General features: G+C 45.9%; 1 protein-coding gene across 48 annotated transcripts in view; it reads right to left on the minus strand.

Moving 5' to 3' along the window:
* NRXN1 (neurexin 1) overlaps positions 1 to 15,613 on the minus strand; it is a 1,011,196-nt gene that overhangs the window by 543,272 nt on the left and 452,311 nt on the right. For all 48 annotated transcript variants that reach the window (XM_083494081.1, XM_083494078.1, XM_083494072.1 and 45 more), the window contains one exon: positions 11,847 to 12,285. In XM_083494081.1, coding sequence (XP_083350207.1) covers positions 11,847 to 12,285 — 439 coding nt within the window. The remainder of the gene's footprint in view (positions 1 to 11,846; positions 12,286 to 15,613) is intronic.

A 15,613-nucleotide genomic window follows, 5' to 3' on the forward strand; every position in this document is an offset into this window, starting at 1 on the left:
CATCCTGTTTTGCATTCCAGCCATCTGGAGCTGGCTTTTGCCTTGGTGCTTTTTCCCAACACATAGAAGGGTACAACTGCATATATAAAACAAGGGTAACTGATATACATTTCAAGCGAGCCAAGGAGGTTTTCACCCTCCTCCTGTGCACAGAGAGGAAAAGGATTAACCTGACCTCTCTAGGAGAGGTTCTTCCAAAGAATGTTTCACTGTGGAGAAGACTCTGAATCCATTAGCCACCATTTGCATCTTGGGTGGTGGGTCTGCCCATAACAAGTCCATTATAGCAGATTTAAGTCCCGAAGCATCAGAGGACTACCCGGCGGCAGTCCAAGCCCTGCCCACCAGGGTCTCTTTAAGCCTGGGACACCCAAGGCAGGACCTGTGGAGCCCATACCCACTGATGAGCCCGATCCTTCTACACCAGGCACCTGCATCTAGTAGCAGCTGTGTAGGGCTCCATTGTCCCCTTGGCATCACAACACTTCAGGTCATTGCCCGAGAGGAAGAGGTGGAGGTGTGGAAAGCTTGGAGCATTGTGGTACATGGCAGCACAGCCACTCTGATGCTTCTGCCACTACACACCACACAACACTGCCATCCTACCTGTTGTTAATGCCTGCACCCTCATGCCAACCTGGCAATTTTGCAGGTAACACACCTGGAAGAACTCTCAGAAATGGGAAGTCCACTGACCAGTTTCTCAAAAGGGGATGTGAGAAGAGCCTGACCCTGGGAGGTGCAACATGGTGTCAGATGCATAAAGCGTTCAGTTTACCCTGAGTTGCTTGCTTGTAGCTGTCCATGGTGCTGCAACCACTAGCCTGTCTTGCTCCCTATCCCCATCCTGCCCCTTTGCCCAATCGTGGGATCCTTGAGAGCAGGCCAGGCCAGGCCAGGCCAGGCCAACAGAGCAGCAAGAAAGGGAATGGCTGATCGCCACATGTAAAGCACAGCTTGAAAACAGTGTAAATATTAAATAAACACTAACATACACGCAAGACTGGGTATTCATCTGCTCTGTGTAAGCACATTTCCATAATGCATCTGTTCTGTGCTTGGGGGTACACTATGATCAATATTGCATGGTTCAGCTATAAGGCACTGGTGGACGGACAGTCTTTGCTTTCGATTGCCTTTTGGCTCCTTTCATTTAAAATTTATAACCCTGCCTGCTCATCCTACAGACTAGGCACACATGACAACAGATTAAAAATATAAAAAAGACATCAAAATTTTAAACCACATCCACACTTTGCTTATCATGTGCACAGTTTAAACAATGTTGGGAGCCAGTTAAAGCATGCTTCCTAAAAGCATGGCTTCCTGCCTGTACTAGAACCAAATATGTTTGCAAGACCTCACAAGACCCAAGATTAGATCACAAATTACTAAAAACAGGGCTATCAGCTGCTACTAGCAACAGTGGTTAGGTTCGACACCCACTGCTGGAGGCAATATGCTTCTGAGCACCAGTTGCTAGGATTCACAAGTAGAAAGAGTGCTCTTGTGTTCAGGTCCTGCTCTTGTGTTTGCCACAGGCATCTTGGCTGGCCACTGTGAGACGGACCACTGGTCTGATCCAGCAGGGTCTTCTTTTGTTCCTATCATTCTGCTAAGCCAAAGCACCACAAAGCTCAGTTCTAAGGTCCTGCAACCTGCCAAGCTGCCACTGCAAAACATTAAATCATATAATTCTAGAGTCCCAGGTTTCACATTTTAATTAACTCTGAATTGGCGACTCAGCTTCTTGCCAGCAGACTATGACAGATCAGCATTATTTACAAAGGAGAGGGAAATGTAAAGGGCAGGCAGAAGGTCTTAGATATCCTTGGTTTTCAGAAGCATGGTTTTCCTTCACAAGTACATCCAATTAAATATTTTCTTCCAGTGTTTAAACAGGGATGTTTAACCTTTGATGTTATGAAACATGCAGTGCCAGGTGGAGCATCTGTGTCAGGGAACTGCCATCAGAGCATCAGGTGGTGGAGGGACTCAGGCAGGATGAAAGAGACTCAACTGCTGAAGCAGGGACCAGCAGGGGGAGGAGTGGGTCTCTGAGGGAATGCGAGCAGGAGGGAGGGCTCAGGGAGGCTTCCAGCGAGAACAGTGGGGAGGTATCGGAGTCTGCCATAGGGAGACCCACACCTCGCAGGAAACTGTCACGCCGTGAGTCCAGGAGACGCGTTTCCGTTAAGGAACTTCTTTGCTGGAAACGCTTCCGCAGACAGCCACTGTCGGACTCTACTAGTGACTAGAGCAGACATGTCTGAGGAGCTCCGTCACACACGGAGGTTTGTGGGGTCGCACAAACTCTGAGGGAGCACGTTTTCACGCACAAGCAACTAATCAAACCCTCACAATCTGATCTAATTTACCGTTGATCCACACACTGTCCATATGGCCTGAACCATATATGTTCTTTGTATGTTCTTATATGCAACTTTTTCACACACTCCCTGGGGAATGCTGTACATTTTGCACTCATGTAACATCTGCTTTTTATATATGTTGCTAAGAAAGCGCAGAGAGATAAAATGAAAACAAAGCAGCCTTTCCCACAACATATTGTGCATGCTGCGGACTGCAGAACACAAAAATATACTACAGTTTTCAGGGAGGAAAAAACCTTAAGATGCCCAGGAACTGGACCTGACAGAGTAAACATTCTGCTATGCAGTGGCTTTCCTTCTGAACAGGATCTGTTTCCCCTCTATGAAAGATCCCATGGGATTCAAACCCATAATCCTCTCAGCACAGATCTAGCAAACCTGCATGGTCTAAACCAGGGGTTGTCAACTAGTGGGCGATTCAGGATTCAGGATTCTAGGTGGGCGGTAGGGGGTTTTATGGCAAAAGCTGAATCCTCCATCCATTAAGCACTGGTAAGAAAATTTTACCATCAAGAAAGATGCATTAGTGGGTGGCAGGTATAAAAAGGTTGACTAGCCCTGGTTTAAACTAAAGATGGGGAACCCTATTGCTATGCCACATCCTTCACGGGCCCTGCCTTCCCTCATGGCACCTTCCTTGAGAGTTTTTTTGCCTGTCTGGAATGTGTCCTTCAACTCTAGTAATAGTCCTTGATTGCTTGGATGGATGTTAGAGAGAAATGTGTGTCAAAAGTAGCTTCACTGCATGAAGGTAACATTCACATGGCTCACTCCACCTACTTTAATCTGTGGCCTTGTCCACCACTGTATATCCTCCAACATGCCAGAATGAAATAGGGACTCTGGCCTGGGCTTTGAGGTACAGCTTCTTCTCCCATTCCAGATTCCTCTGGCAGGCACCCAGCTCTGCCTCCAGCACAGACACAGGGTCACCACCTCCGTGTCTTGTGGTCCTGGGGCTTCGGCCATCCTTCAGCTTCCAGTGCCCCTCCCTCCCGGTGCCTACTCCTACTCCCAGGCCAGGACAGGGACTCAGATACAGCAACCGACTGACTGAGGAGCAGCAAAATGGTGAAACATTTTTGTAGGGACTTTCTTAGGACCCAGATCTTGTTTTTATAAAAACAGGAAGTGGTGCCATATTGAGTGGGCAAGGTGGAGGGAGTGGGAGGCATGTTCTGCCCGGACACTGAGATCCAGCGCCGAGGGCCTTCTGGTGGTTCCCTCACTGTGAGAAGCCAAGTTACAGGGAACCAGGCAGAGGGCCTTCTCGGTAGTGGCACCCGCCCTGTGGAACGCCCTCCCACCAGATGTCAAAACGAAAAACAACTACCAGACTTTTAGTAGACATCTGAAGGCAGCCCTGATTAGGGAGGCTTTTAATGTTTGATGCATTACTGTATTTTAATATTTTGTTGGAGGCCGCCCAGAGTGGCTGGGGAAGCCCAGCCAGATGGGCGGAGTATAAATAACAAATTATTATTATTATATGTGTTAGAGGAATGTGTGGATCTGAACTTCCAGTAACTCGCTGAAACACTGCTGAAGGGCCACTTCAGAATTCGTGACTCTGTCTAAATCATTGAGCAATGCTTCCTCAAGCCAAACACTTGTATGACAGCAGGGGCCTTGAACCTGCAGTGGGAGCCCAGTCGCTTCTGTCTCCCTCTGGTAGCTCAGCCATGCTGGCTACATCCCTTGCACAAAACACCTCTCCAGAGGTGTCTTTGGATTCTATGGGACAGATTTGACCAAGCAGTTGCACTAGTGGGAGCCAGCACTGCTAACGCAGTGGAGCTTCCACTTTTCCTCTTTTGTGCCCCCCATCAGCTCTTGGTGGGGGTCAGGTGAACCCCTAGAACAGCACACAGGGGAGAAGAGGGGATACCATCCCCACCAGGCAAGCAGAAATGTTTTTGCTGACAGAATAAGCATAATCTCATGACATTGCATTCCCTCCCTAGGACTTTCCACTCTAAGAGGCGTGCAGCTAGCCTGGAAACCACCCAAAGGGTTGTTTATCCCTAGAAAGCAAGGGCAATCCATTAAACGTCTTTCGTTACTTGAAACTGCAGTGAATAACTGCAGCGACTCCTAGATGGCATAAGGGATGGTGGGGAGGGGGGACACGCTCCACCCCAGTGGCTTGAAATGGATATCTGCAAAGTGCTGCTCCGAGTGAGAGTGTGATTACTCTAAACCTCTAATTATATACTCCGGAGACAGGCATGTGCCTTTTCCTACCCCTGTAATTTCCAGCGCTTATACTGGAACTCTGACTTTAATTCAAAATCTCAATGACTCCTTAGCCCTTAAATGCTGGCTTAGCCGCGAAAAACCGCTGATACAATCTGGTTTACACTGCCATGCACAACTGGAGTTTGACAAGAATAATAACTTTCCCCTCCTGTTCCGATGTGTAACGGTAGTTTTCGGAAAGGGGGTGAATGGTAGCTGGTTTAGGGGGGAAACCCTCGCATGGTTGTTTCTCCAATATGCCCACAAGATTAACTAAACATTCAAATGACATGCCGGCCCCACAACACCGTTATTAATGCATACATGGCGCGTTGCAAAACCCGCAGAGAGCAAAATGCCTTTGCTTTTGCTGGGATTCCAGCCGCCTGCCTTTGCCTCCTCCCTCTGCTTTCACTGCAAGGTTGGTAGTACTGCAACAGCAGAACATTTCCCATAGGTATGTGCTAATGAGCATCTTGAATCATGTTCATTATCTCAGCAATTTAGTTTTCAAAAGTCTCCTTACTACAGCCAAGACATCCCTGCCTAAACGTACTTCTGAAGCTCCTCTCGTCGGTTGTGATCTGTTTCAAAAGCAGAGATAGGAGACAGGGCTCAGCTGCCACACCCCTCCCCCTTATTCTCTGTACTTATTCTCTTTATTAAGCACTGCTGCAAAATTCTCTAAACTGCTGATCTGCAAATGGAGGATTCTTCCTAGTGGTTTGAATTTGGCCCAGATGAACTACCTAGCAGTAAACAAATACAAGACATCTGTATGAAATTGCTCTACGATAAACATGCACAATAGGGACACAGGTGGCACTGTGGGTTAAACCACAGAGCCTAGGACTTGCCAATTAGAAGGCTGGCAGTTCGAATCCCCGCAATGGGGTGAGCTCCCATTGCTCGGTCCCTGCTCCTGCCAACCTAGCAGTTTGAAAGCATGAAGTGCAAGTAGATAAATAGGTACCGCTCTGGCGGGAAGGTAAATGGCATTTCCGTGCGCTGCTCTGGTTCGCCAGAAGCGGCTTAGTCATGCTAGCCACATGACCCGGAAGCTGTACGCTGGCTCCCTCAGCCAATAAAGCAAGATGAGCACCGCAACCCCAGAGTCGGCCACGACTGGACCTAATGGTCAGGGGTCCCTTTACCTTTACCTAAACATGCACAGCTCCTGTCTGGTATGCAGTGTTAGATCTTAGTGGTATTTGGGTTTTTCTATTTATTCACCAGTGCCACCACAACTTTTAGGCCAGAGATTCTCAGTTGAAGAAGAATATTCACAAGTGTGGAGAGGAGGGCATCTGAGAAGATCAAGGGTCTGGAAACCAAGTCTTATGAGGAGAGGTTGAAGGAGCTGGGCATGTTTAGCCTGGAGAAGAGGAGACTGAGAGGTGATATGATAGCCATCTGGATATCTGGAAGATGGAGAAAGCTTGTTTTCTGCTTCTCCCAAGGGTAGGTTCTGATCCAATGGATTCACGTTACAAGACATGAGATTCCAACTAAACATCAAGAAGAACTTTCTGACATGAAGAGCGGAGACAGTTAAATGGACCACCTTGAAAGGTGGTGGGTGCTCCATCCTTGGAGGTTTTAATCTCCATGGTCATCTCTCTGGGATTCTGTAGCTGCGATTCCTGCATTACAGGGGGCTGGACTAGATGATGATGATGATGATGATGATGATAATAATAATAATAATAATAATAATAATAATAATAATAATAATAATAATTCATTATTTATACCCTGCCCATCTGGCTGGGCCTCCCCAGCCACTCTGGGCGGCCTCCAACAAAATATTAAAATCAAACATTAAAAGCTTCTTTAAACAGGGCTGCCTTCAGATGATTTCTAAAAGTCTGGTAGTTGTTGTTCTCTTTGACATCTGGTGGGAGGGCGTTTCACAGGGCGGGCGCCACTACCAAAAAGGCCCTCTGCCTGGTTCCATGTAACTTGGCTTCTTGCAGTGAGGGAACCACTAGAAGGCCTTTGGCGCTGGACCTCAGTGTCCGGGCAGAACGGTGGGGGTGGAGACGCTCCTTCAGATATACTGGACTGAGGTCGTTTAGGGCTTTAAAGGTCAGCACCAAAACTTTGAACTGTGCTCCGAAACGTACTGGGAGCCAATGTAGGTCTTTCAAGACTGATGACCCTTGGGGTCCCTTTCAACTCTACAATTCTGTGATGCAGAACCTCAGGCTGGGGGTTGAATATGGCCTTCCAGCCCTCTTTATATGTCAGAAGTCTCTCCAGGCCATACCCATCACTGGCCATGCTTCAGACCCTGTTTTTTTTTCTTGGATGGATTATGTCCTTGGAAAAGTTCACTTTTGTTACTTTGCACACTTTTGCCTCTGACTCTTCCTAACCCTGACATCTACTCCTTGGAAGGTTTTCAGAAAAGAATGCAGCCATCAACTGAAAATATTTATTGCCCCTGATGATTTAATCACGTAGTCCAATCTGACTGGCTATGCAAACTATGACACAGTCATGTGATTGTGATTCCTACACTGCAGGGGTTGGCCTAGATTACCCTCAGAATCCATTCTAACCTTACAATGAGCGCTTTTTTCAGCTGGAACTTTCAGGTGGCCGCCATTGCCATTGTAAGAGAACAAGGGAAGAGTTCATGGTGAGTTCCAGTATTTCTTTTTCTAGAAAAATAGCACTGCCTACAATTCTATGATTCTGTTTTCACTATGGACTCTACAGCTGAGGACCATGCAATGAGGACACTTGTTTTCAAAAGGGGGGGGGGAATGGCACTCAAGCAGATCACGGGAACTGTAAATAGGCAAGGAAAAATGAGCAGATGAACAGGTTTTTTCCTTTGTTTAAGAACCTCTCATCCTCCAAAAAGCGGCAGCTTTCAGATCAAAAATAGCAAACTTCATGAACATTTGGAACAACTCTGGTGTTGCCCTTCTGGGGACCTGCAGCAACAGTGGTGATGTAAGAAACCATGTTACAGACTTGGAGCTTCTGACATTGCCTGAGTGGTATCAGACTGAGCAATTCTGCACCAGTTTGAGTGCCCTGAGGTGACATTTAAAGGTTGCCGAAGAATATTCAGCTGTTCTCCGAGTTATTCTAGTATTGAAGTAAATAAGATTTAAGTGTTTGGCTAAAATGGATCAAATTTCAAGCAGAAGAGAACGGCCGTCCCTTCATCCTGTAACGTGGAACAATATTACAAATTACTGGAATGGTCAGAAAGACGGAAACGATTGCAAAATGGGGAGGGGGGAATAATTCAACATGCTTGCTGACCTAGCAACCAAGAGTTAAGGAAATTAAGAAATCTTATTTAGACATGTCACAGCTTTTTCTTATCTATGGGCACCACTCCGTAGTGGATTTTCAGGCTAGCTAGAGATATGCAAGAGTAAAACGTTGCAAGAGACACAGCACGTAGATCAGCAAGAAACAGATTGGTAATTCATAACAGGGTTCAGGAAAGTCCGCAGTTAGGTGCAAACATTGAGCCTGCAACAGCTCTTGTGGATACTCTTAACTGAAGCCTGACAAATTTCAGAAAAGTAGCTGTGTTTGTTCATTTTGCTGTAAAAGACTAAATAAATTTTTGGACGTTACTAACACTAGGGTGTGATGGCCCAAACTTCCCTTAGTCTTTTTCAGCAAAAGCAGAACCAACACAAAACCAAAGTTTAGTGTTCCATACTGTAATTCTTCTTCCATCCCTTGTTAAACCTAACCTTGGTTTCTAGGTAAGGTGAGTGGAGTGAAACAACCCTGTGGTTTGGTTGAAAGAAGTCATGCCAGGAGATGGCAAAGGGAGAAGCAAGTTTATGCATGCAACACTAAACTATGGTTTAGATCTAAGATTGCCAGGGTGCTTTAAAGAATATTGGCTCTTTCCCACAACAGCTCATGCCATAACATCCTTTTAAAAAACAGTCTTTAAAGGCACTATAATGTAAGGGTACCAGATTTTTTTCAGTTAATCTGGGAACACTTTAAATAAATAAATACTACATGTTTGGGATGTTGATGCTTCAGTGATGGCGGTGAAAGAGGGGCGGCTGCTGCCTTGACCTCAACCACCATGTTTCCCCTTACTCCGAGGCTCTTATCTCCTTTCTCCATGAGCCTGGACAACCCTTGAGTTGTTGGTTCTTTGGTGGTGGGTCAGGCACTGAAGGTGGAGAAGGAGGGCCAAGAGCGGCAGCAGTGAGGCTCAGGCAGTGTGATGCCTCCCTTCCCATCAGAGCATCCCCAATCCCAGTCCTACTTGCGTGCAAGCAGGAGGGGGCAGGGATCTCTCAGGCAGTGCGATGCCTCCCTTCCCACTGGAGCAGCCCCAATCCCATTCCTACTTGCGTGTAAGCAGGAGGTGATGGGGATCCCTTAGCTGGGAAGGGAGGCTTCCCGTTGCCTAACTGAGAGATCTCTGCCCCCTCCTGCTTGCACACAAGCTCTGATAGTCAGCATGAAGCCTCCCTTCGCAGCTTAGTTGCTGGGGTCAGGGAAGGTGGAAGCAGCCCGGAAGCTGCATCTTCGAGCCCCTGCACCACCATCATATGGGGACTTCCGAGCAGCTCCTGAAGCCAGCCAGAGCCAACTGCTCCGGGCTGCTGAGACTGCCGCTGCTGCGTTTCCTGTGGACATTAGATGAAATCCAGGGACATTCCGGGGATGGAATTTGTCCAGGGACTTATTCGCAAATCTGGGGACTTTCCCCAGGAAACAGGGACATCTGGTAACCCTACTATAATGCTCTTTGTAGTTTTGGAGTTCATGTGGGGTTTATCAATGCTTTCTTAACAGAAAGCAAATGAACAACAGCAGCACCCATCCTCCCAAAACCTAACCTCAGCATCCTGCCATGACCCAAACTCAGAAGAAGTAGCAGGTGGGAGGAATGAGAAGCACAGTGAGAGAGAGAGAGAGAGAGAGAGAGAGAGAGAGAGAGAGAGAGTAAGAGAGAAGGAAATGCAAAAGTAGAAGAAAAAACAGGGATGAAGAGAAGGTGTGGTGAGCCAATTGAGATGCCTGGAAATACAAAACAAATGAACAAACATGCTCTGAGAGTTTTGGTCAGATCCCGCTGAAATTGGTGCTAGCCTCACAGCAATTAAAAGCTATATGCTATTTCGCTGTAAGCCACAGAAGGTTCCCTGTCAAGGTTTTGAAATGTGTGGCGTTGATGATTTCCAGTGCTAGAGGGCAAAGTGTTTAGCTTTCAAAGCAGCTTGCAACAGCTACTGTTTTTGACATATATCCCCATACAGAGATGATGTGTTCTTTCCAAATTAGGGGAAGAGATGAACATATGATAGCCGTATCGGTAACAAAGCTTGTTTGCTATTCTACTATCCAGGGATTCAGCTACATTAGTCAAAATGCAGTGTTATAACTGCGTTATAACACTGTGACACCGAATGGCGCTGTAGAGCTGAAATCGTAACTGGGTGATATTTTCAACTGTGAGCTTTACAACGGTTTTCTGCACAGCATTTTCAGAGAGTTTTTTTTTTATAGCTGTGTAGATTTAGCCTAAATTGTGTCATTATATAGTTTAGCCACTTGATGGCACTGGACTCAGTTGTATGCCAGGGGCGGAGGGGGGGGGCATGGAGAGTCAGGAGTTTTCTGTTGCCATTCTGTTCTTGTTGGAAGGAGACAATAAAGTTATTGTCTAGATTCCTGGCTAGTCATCTAAGCCTTCCAAAGCATTTGCAGAGTGGAATTCTGATAGGACAAGCCTATAGCATATGATCTGAAGTTTCTTCAGGCTCAGCACATCTCCAGCAGAAGATGCAGGCCCTAGACTTCTCTGTAATCTATCAGGTATAAGTACAGTGGTACCTCAGGTTACATACGCTTCAGGTTACATACGCTTTAGGTTACAGACTCTGCTAACCCAGAAGTAGTACCTCGGGTTAAGAACTTTGCTTCAGGATGAGAACAGAAATTTTGCTCTGGCGGTGTGGCGGCAGCAGGAGGCCCCATTAGCTAAAGTGGTGCTTCAGGTTAAGAACAGTTTCAGGTTAAGAACAGATCTCCGGAACGAATTAAGTGCTTAACCCGAGGTACCACTGTATGGTCAAAATGCTGAGGGAGGTTGTCAAAATCCTTATTCTAGGTTCCTATTAGTACAACAAGGCCTCAAAAAACCCCAGTTTGCTCCAGGAGATCAGACAGCCAAGGAAGCAGAAATGCTTGAATTCACTCCTTAGCACTGTGTTGAATACAACCCATTAATTTCAATGGGTCTGCTCTGAGCATAATTTAGTCATATACAAGCCTGTGCTGATGTTGCCCCAGAATTCCAGGTACTGTATAAAAAATTGAAGAACACGGGTTCTAGCTGCAGACATACCATCTAAGATACGGAGAGTGGCAGGAAAAAGTAAAGTAAGGGTAGAGAGAAGGGTAAATCAAGGAGCCCAAGTGTTTTCTCCTAGGAGTGGAAAAGCCATTTGGGGAGGCAATCTTAAGTGGGAATAAAATATCAAGAAGGGAAGGTTAAGACACCTCTCCTGCCTGTCAGTCATTCACTCTTTATTTCATCCTCTCTCCTTTATTTCAGCCGCTCTTTATTAAAGCCTTTTCTTTAACATTCTACCAGTGAGGAGAACCTTGGATCCGTCCATCACATGCAATTTGGCCTTCGCACTATAAATTCCAAGAACACCGTGATGTCATAAATTGCAGTCCTATTATGCAGCACAATGGTTATATATCACCACATTCCATTTTACACTTAGCAGAAACTTGGCTTGGGAGCGCACTGTCGTTGTTAGGAGAAATATTGCAACACAGACTAACATATTCTTCTAACTAATAGCTTTTTGGATTAATTGCCAAAGCCAAATCAATTGCAAGCGGGGTGAGTGAGAGAAAAAGGCTCCACAGCAAACAAATGGCTGTCGCTGGAAAGAGGAGTTCTATTTCTTGTCTTCCTCCTTCCAGCCAATGACTAGTGCTACAAGTTCCAAGTCTCCCTGGCCATCTTCCATTGCACTAGGTGCTGCCTGCAGGGACAAGGAAATGCGGGAGTACAGTAAGACATTACCAAGGAGGGAGAGAGACTGAGATTCAGGGGTGCTGTTTTTTGGTGCAGCACCTGCACCTGTCATAATGACGTCAAAGGTTGTCACTATATTGCAATGGCAATTGCAACACACGACGCCCTTGCTATTTTGTCTACGATGCACAGAAGGGTAAACCCAAACTTACCAGATCGTCCGTCCCTTTGAAAGTCAACGTGGTACCATTCACCGTCATTCACCTTCTTTTGCAAAGCTTTTGTTTTAATCGTACCAGAACCCATGTCCAGCAGCAGGTAGAGGTGGCCATCAAGCATCTCAATGGCAAAGAAGTCAACTTTGACCATTTGTGGGTGTTTAGCATCTTTCTGATGCCGCGGTTTGCCGTGGCTAAAAAGTATCAGCCCATTCGGCTCGGTAGTGCGGAAATCAAACGATATCGAGCCCGTTTTCTTGGCGTTCCACTTTGGCAAAGAGATAAAAGATTCTGGTGTTTCAAAAGTGATTGGATCCAAGGTTGCCACATTTTCACATTTAAATGCTACCACTCCGTGGATCTTCATCTTAGGATCTCCTTGTTTGGCAAGTCGAGACAGTTCCAGCCTTACGTCGTTGTTTTTGTATACAACCTGCAAGCAAAGAATAGCAGTTACTGGAATGATTTTGACTGTAGAAGCAAGAATGAATGTTACTTCCATTTTTAAAATTAATAAAAGCTGCACACATTTTACAAAACCTCATATTATCAGGACCAGCCACACACTTATGAAGATCCACGTTAAATTTCCACGTTGCCCTCTCCCCACTCCTCAAGTTGTGTCCTGCATCCAGACTTTAAAAGTCTGCATGCAGCTCAGACCTTCTCGCTACAGTTTCGATGCTGCAGTTTGGTGTGAAACCTCAGCAAAGTTTCTTTGAGTCTTCCAATCCTTTGGCCATCATCCAACCATCCACTGAGGTATATTTCAGCTCCCACCTTCTTCCCTCCATCCTGCAATGATGGCAGTACAATAGTACCTCGGTTTTTGAATGCCTCCATAGTCGAACGTTTCAGAACTTGAACGCCAAAAACCCAGAAGTAAATGCCTCAGTTTTCGAACACACCTTGGAAGTCAAACAGGTTTCGGAAATCGAATGGACTTCCAGAACGGATTATGTTCAAAAACCAAAGTACCACTGTATGTACTGGTTTCACTCCCTTATTTCCCCCCCCCCTATAAAAGGCTGCAATTTCTTATACAACAGCTATGCTGAGAGTATTTCACCCTCAACACCCCTTAAGCACAGGAGCCCTTTGTGCATTTGTTGTTCTTTATACATAGGTTCTCTCTGCCTCATGCAATTGGTCCCAATAACTATCCAAAAGCCTTGATAGCCGTTTTGAAGTATATAAAATGCTTGTGCATTGGTAGAACATCACCCTCAAAGAACCTTGATGTAGTAAGATCTCGTCCTACCCTGCCATTGCCCAGAGTTTGTGGGCACTGGGAGGAAAGCATACAGACAAGCAGAAGCAAATTAAGACAACCTCAATGGGATTTCAGAGGAAGACTGCATATCATTGGGTCATGAGCATTTTTCAAAATTGATTAAAAATATTGTAATGAGTTGTTTTACCTATGTTTCATCTTTGTTCTCTATAAGTTATGCTAATACCCTGAATGCCGTGGTAATAATTTATTCCAAATTATCGTGCATAACAAAAATAAATAGGCATTTTGGCAGCTTTGGGGGGGGGGAACCCCACAAGTAAAAAAGAATGGCTTTGTAACATAAAATCTGAGTAATCTGAATAAGTCCCCTGCACATCTAAGCTCACCTTTTGCTCAATACACATAATCCATACCTATGAGAAGCTTGAGCCCTTTTAAAACATGTATATATCGCCTTCCCAAATAAGAATTCTTTCAAAGCACCTTATATACTAAAGGCAGAGCATACCGACCGCAGCAAAATAAAATCGTGCCTCCTGAAACTCCATTCAACTGGATAGTTTGATAAAATGCAGAATATAAAAACAGCAGCAAATCATTCCCTACAGAGCCGCTAGAAGCAGCTTTCTAAAAATACTGGCGTTATGGTGCACTTGTGGGTGACAACAGGCAAGGAGTTCCATGGATGTGGAGCCACCACAAAAAATAATGTCCTGCAATTCGCAGCACTATTGTAGGGCTGGTGAACATGCCATGCCCCTTCATATAGACTGCTGAAAAGCTGCCACTGTACTTCCCACCAAGACAAAATTCTCTACACGATCAAACCTATCTGTGTAACAAATTCTAGCCTGTAGACCTATAGCTAAAGGTAAAGGGACCCCTGACCATTAGGTCCAGTCATGACCAACTCTGGGGTTGCGGCGCTCATCTCACTTTATTGGCCGAGGGAGCTGGTGTACAGCTTCTGGGTCATGCGGCCAGCATGACTAAGCTGCTTCTGGCGAACCAGAGCAGCACACGGAAACGCCATTTACCTTCCCGCCGGAGCGGTACCTATTTATCTACTTGCATTTTGACATGCTTTCAAACTGCTAGGTTGGCAGGAGCAGGGTTCGAGCAATGGGAGCTCACCCCGTCACAGGGATTCGAACCACCGACCTTCTGATCGGCAAGTCCTAGGCTCTGTGGTTTAACCCACAGTGCCACCCGCGTCCCTCCTATAGCTACAATGGACCTATTCCTGCACAGTTGATTTTGCTAGCAAATAAGCCACGACTGGTTTGCTGCCACCAGGTAACACCCTAACTCAGCTCTGCCAAAGATGCGCCATTATAATCCGCTCATCGCAGGTCAGCCAGGGCTCAGCCAGACTGGGTGTTGGGGGGGGGGGCAGTGAAGGAAAACTTAGGCTGGATCCTAAGGCCATTTAGCTTGATCACATGACTTGGCATAGAACACTTTTAAAAGGCTTGCTTTCCTTCTGCCAAGCTTTGACAGAGCAGCAGCCCAGGTGCTGAATGGGGTTTAGTTCTGCTGTAACTTTATGCCTGCTTCTCGTGCACACAATTGCTCTCTAAATATAATGCTGTGGTCCTTTGCTTGTGGAGAACATGGTCTGGGGAGGGCCATTGCTTTGAGAAGGGTCATTCACAGTATATTACTTATTGTATGTTTTGTTAGACTTGTGACTCAAGTTCTCTGGAACACTGGTATACACATCCATTTAAAAACAAAACTCTCTAACAATAAAGTGTGTATACTGTTAGTAGAACATCGGTTGTTGAATGCAATCCATTCCGGAAGACCGTTCGACTTCCAAAACGTTCAACAACTGAGGCGCAATTGCCGGCCAGCAAAATCCATTGAAAAAATGGAGAAACGCGCCTCAGAAGCCATTTAACTTCCGAGGTGCGTTCGAAAAGCATTCACTTCCAGGTTGCTGACATTTGACTTCTGAAGCGTTCGACTTCAGAAGCGTTCGACAACCGAGGTTCCACTGTACTATCAATTAAACGTATCAGTCCGTTTAGCCAAAAGAAAAAGCCTCAAAGCAACTCGACAAGGTAAAATACAACAAATAAAGCCATGAAAAATAAAACAGCCAAAAAACAGAGTGGATGCAATGCCAGCCAACCATCGTATATACCAATTCACACTGAGAGCCACAGCTCAGTGATAAAGATGCTACCCTTTCTCTGTGGAAACAATCCCTGGCATCTCGAGGTAAGGCTGAGAAGGAACCCTATTTGAAAACTTGGGGACCCATGGCCAGCCTTTGGCAATATTTACCTGAATAGATTCAATTTCCTAAGTTCCTATGCGTCCTAGAACCCGCTCACCACCCCTGAAACTAAGAGGAAGGACAGGATCTCTCCATGTCTTCAACACCTGTCAACCCTTTAGCTAGAATGCAATAAAAGTGGCTTTGTTATTCACCCACTTAATGGCAGACCAACTCTGTATTACAAATATGTCTGCGAATGTGACATGAAGGCTGGCAACCCTGCCATGTAGATGACAG

The sequence above is a fragment of the Podarcis liolepis genome (genome assembly GCF_965112155.1).
Source record: "Podarcis liolepis genome assembly, chromosome: 3".
In the NCBI taxonomy this organism is placed as follows: domain Eukaryota; kingdom Metazoa; phylum Chordata; class Lepidosauria; order Squamata; family Lacertidae; genus Podarcis; species Podarcis liolepis.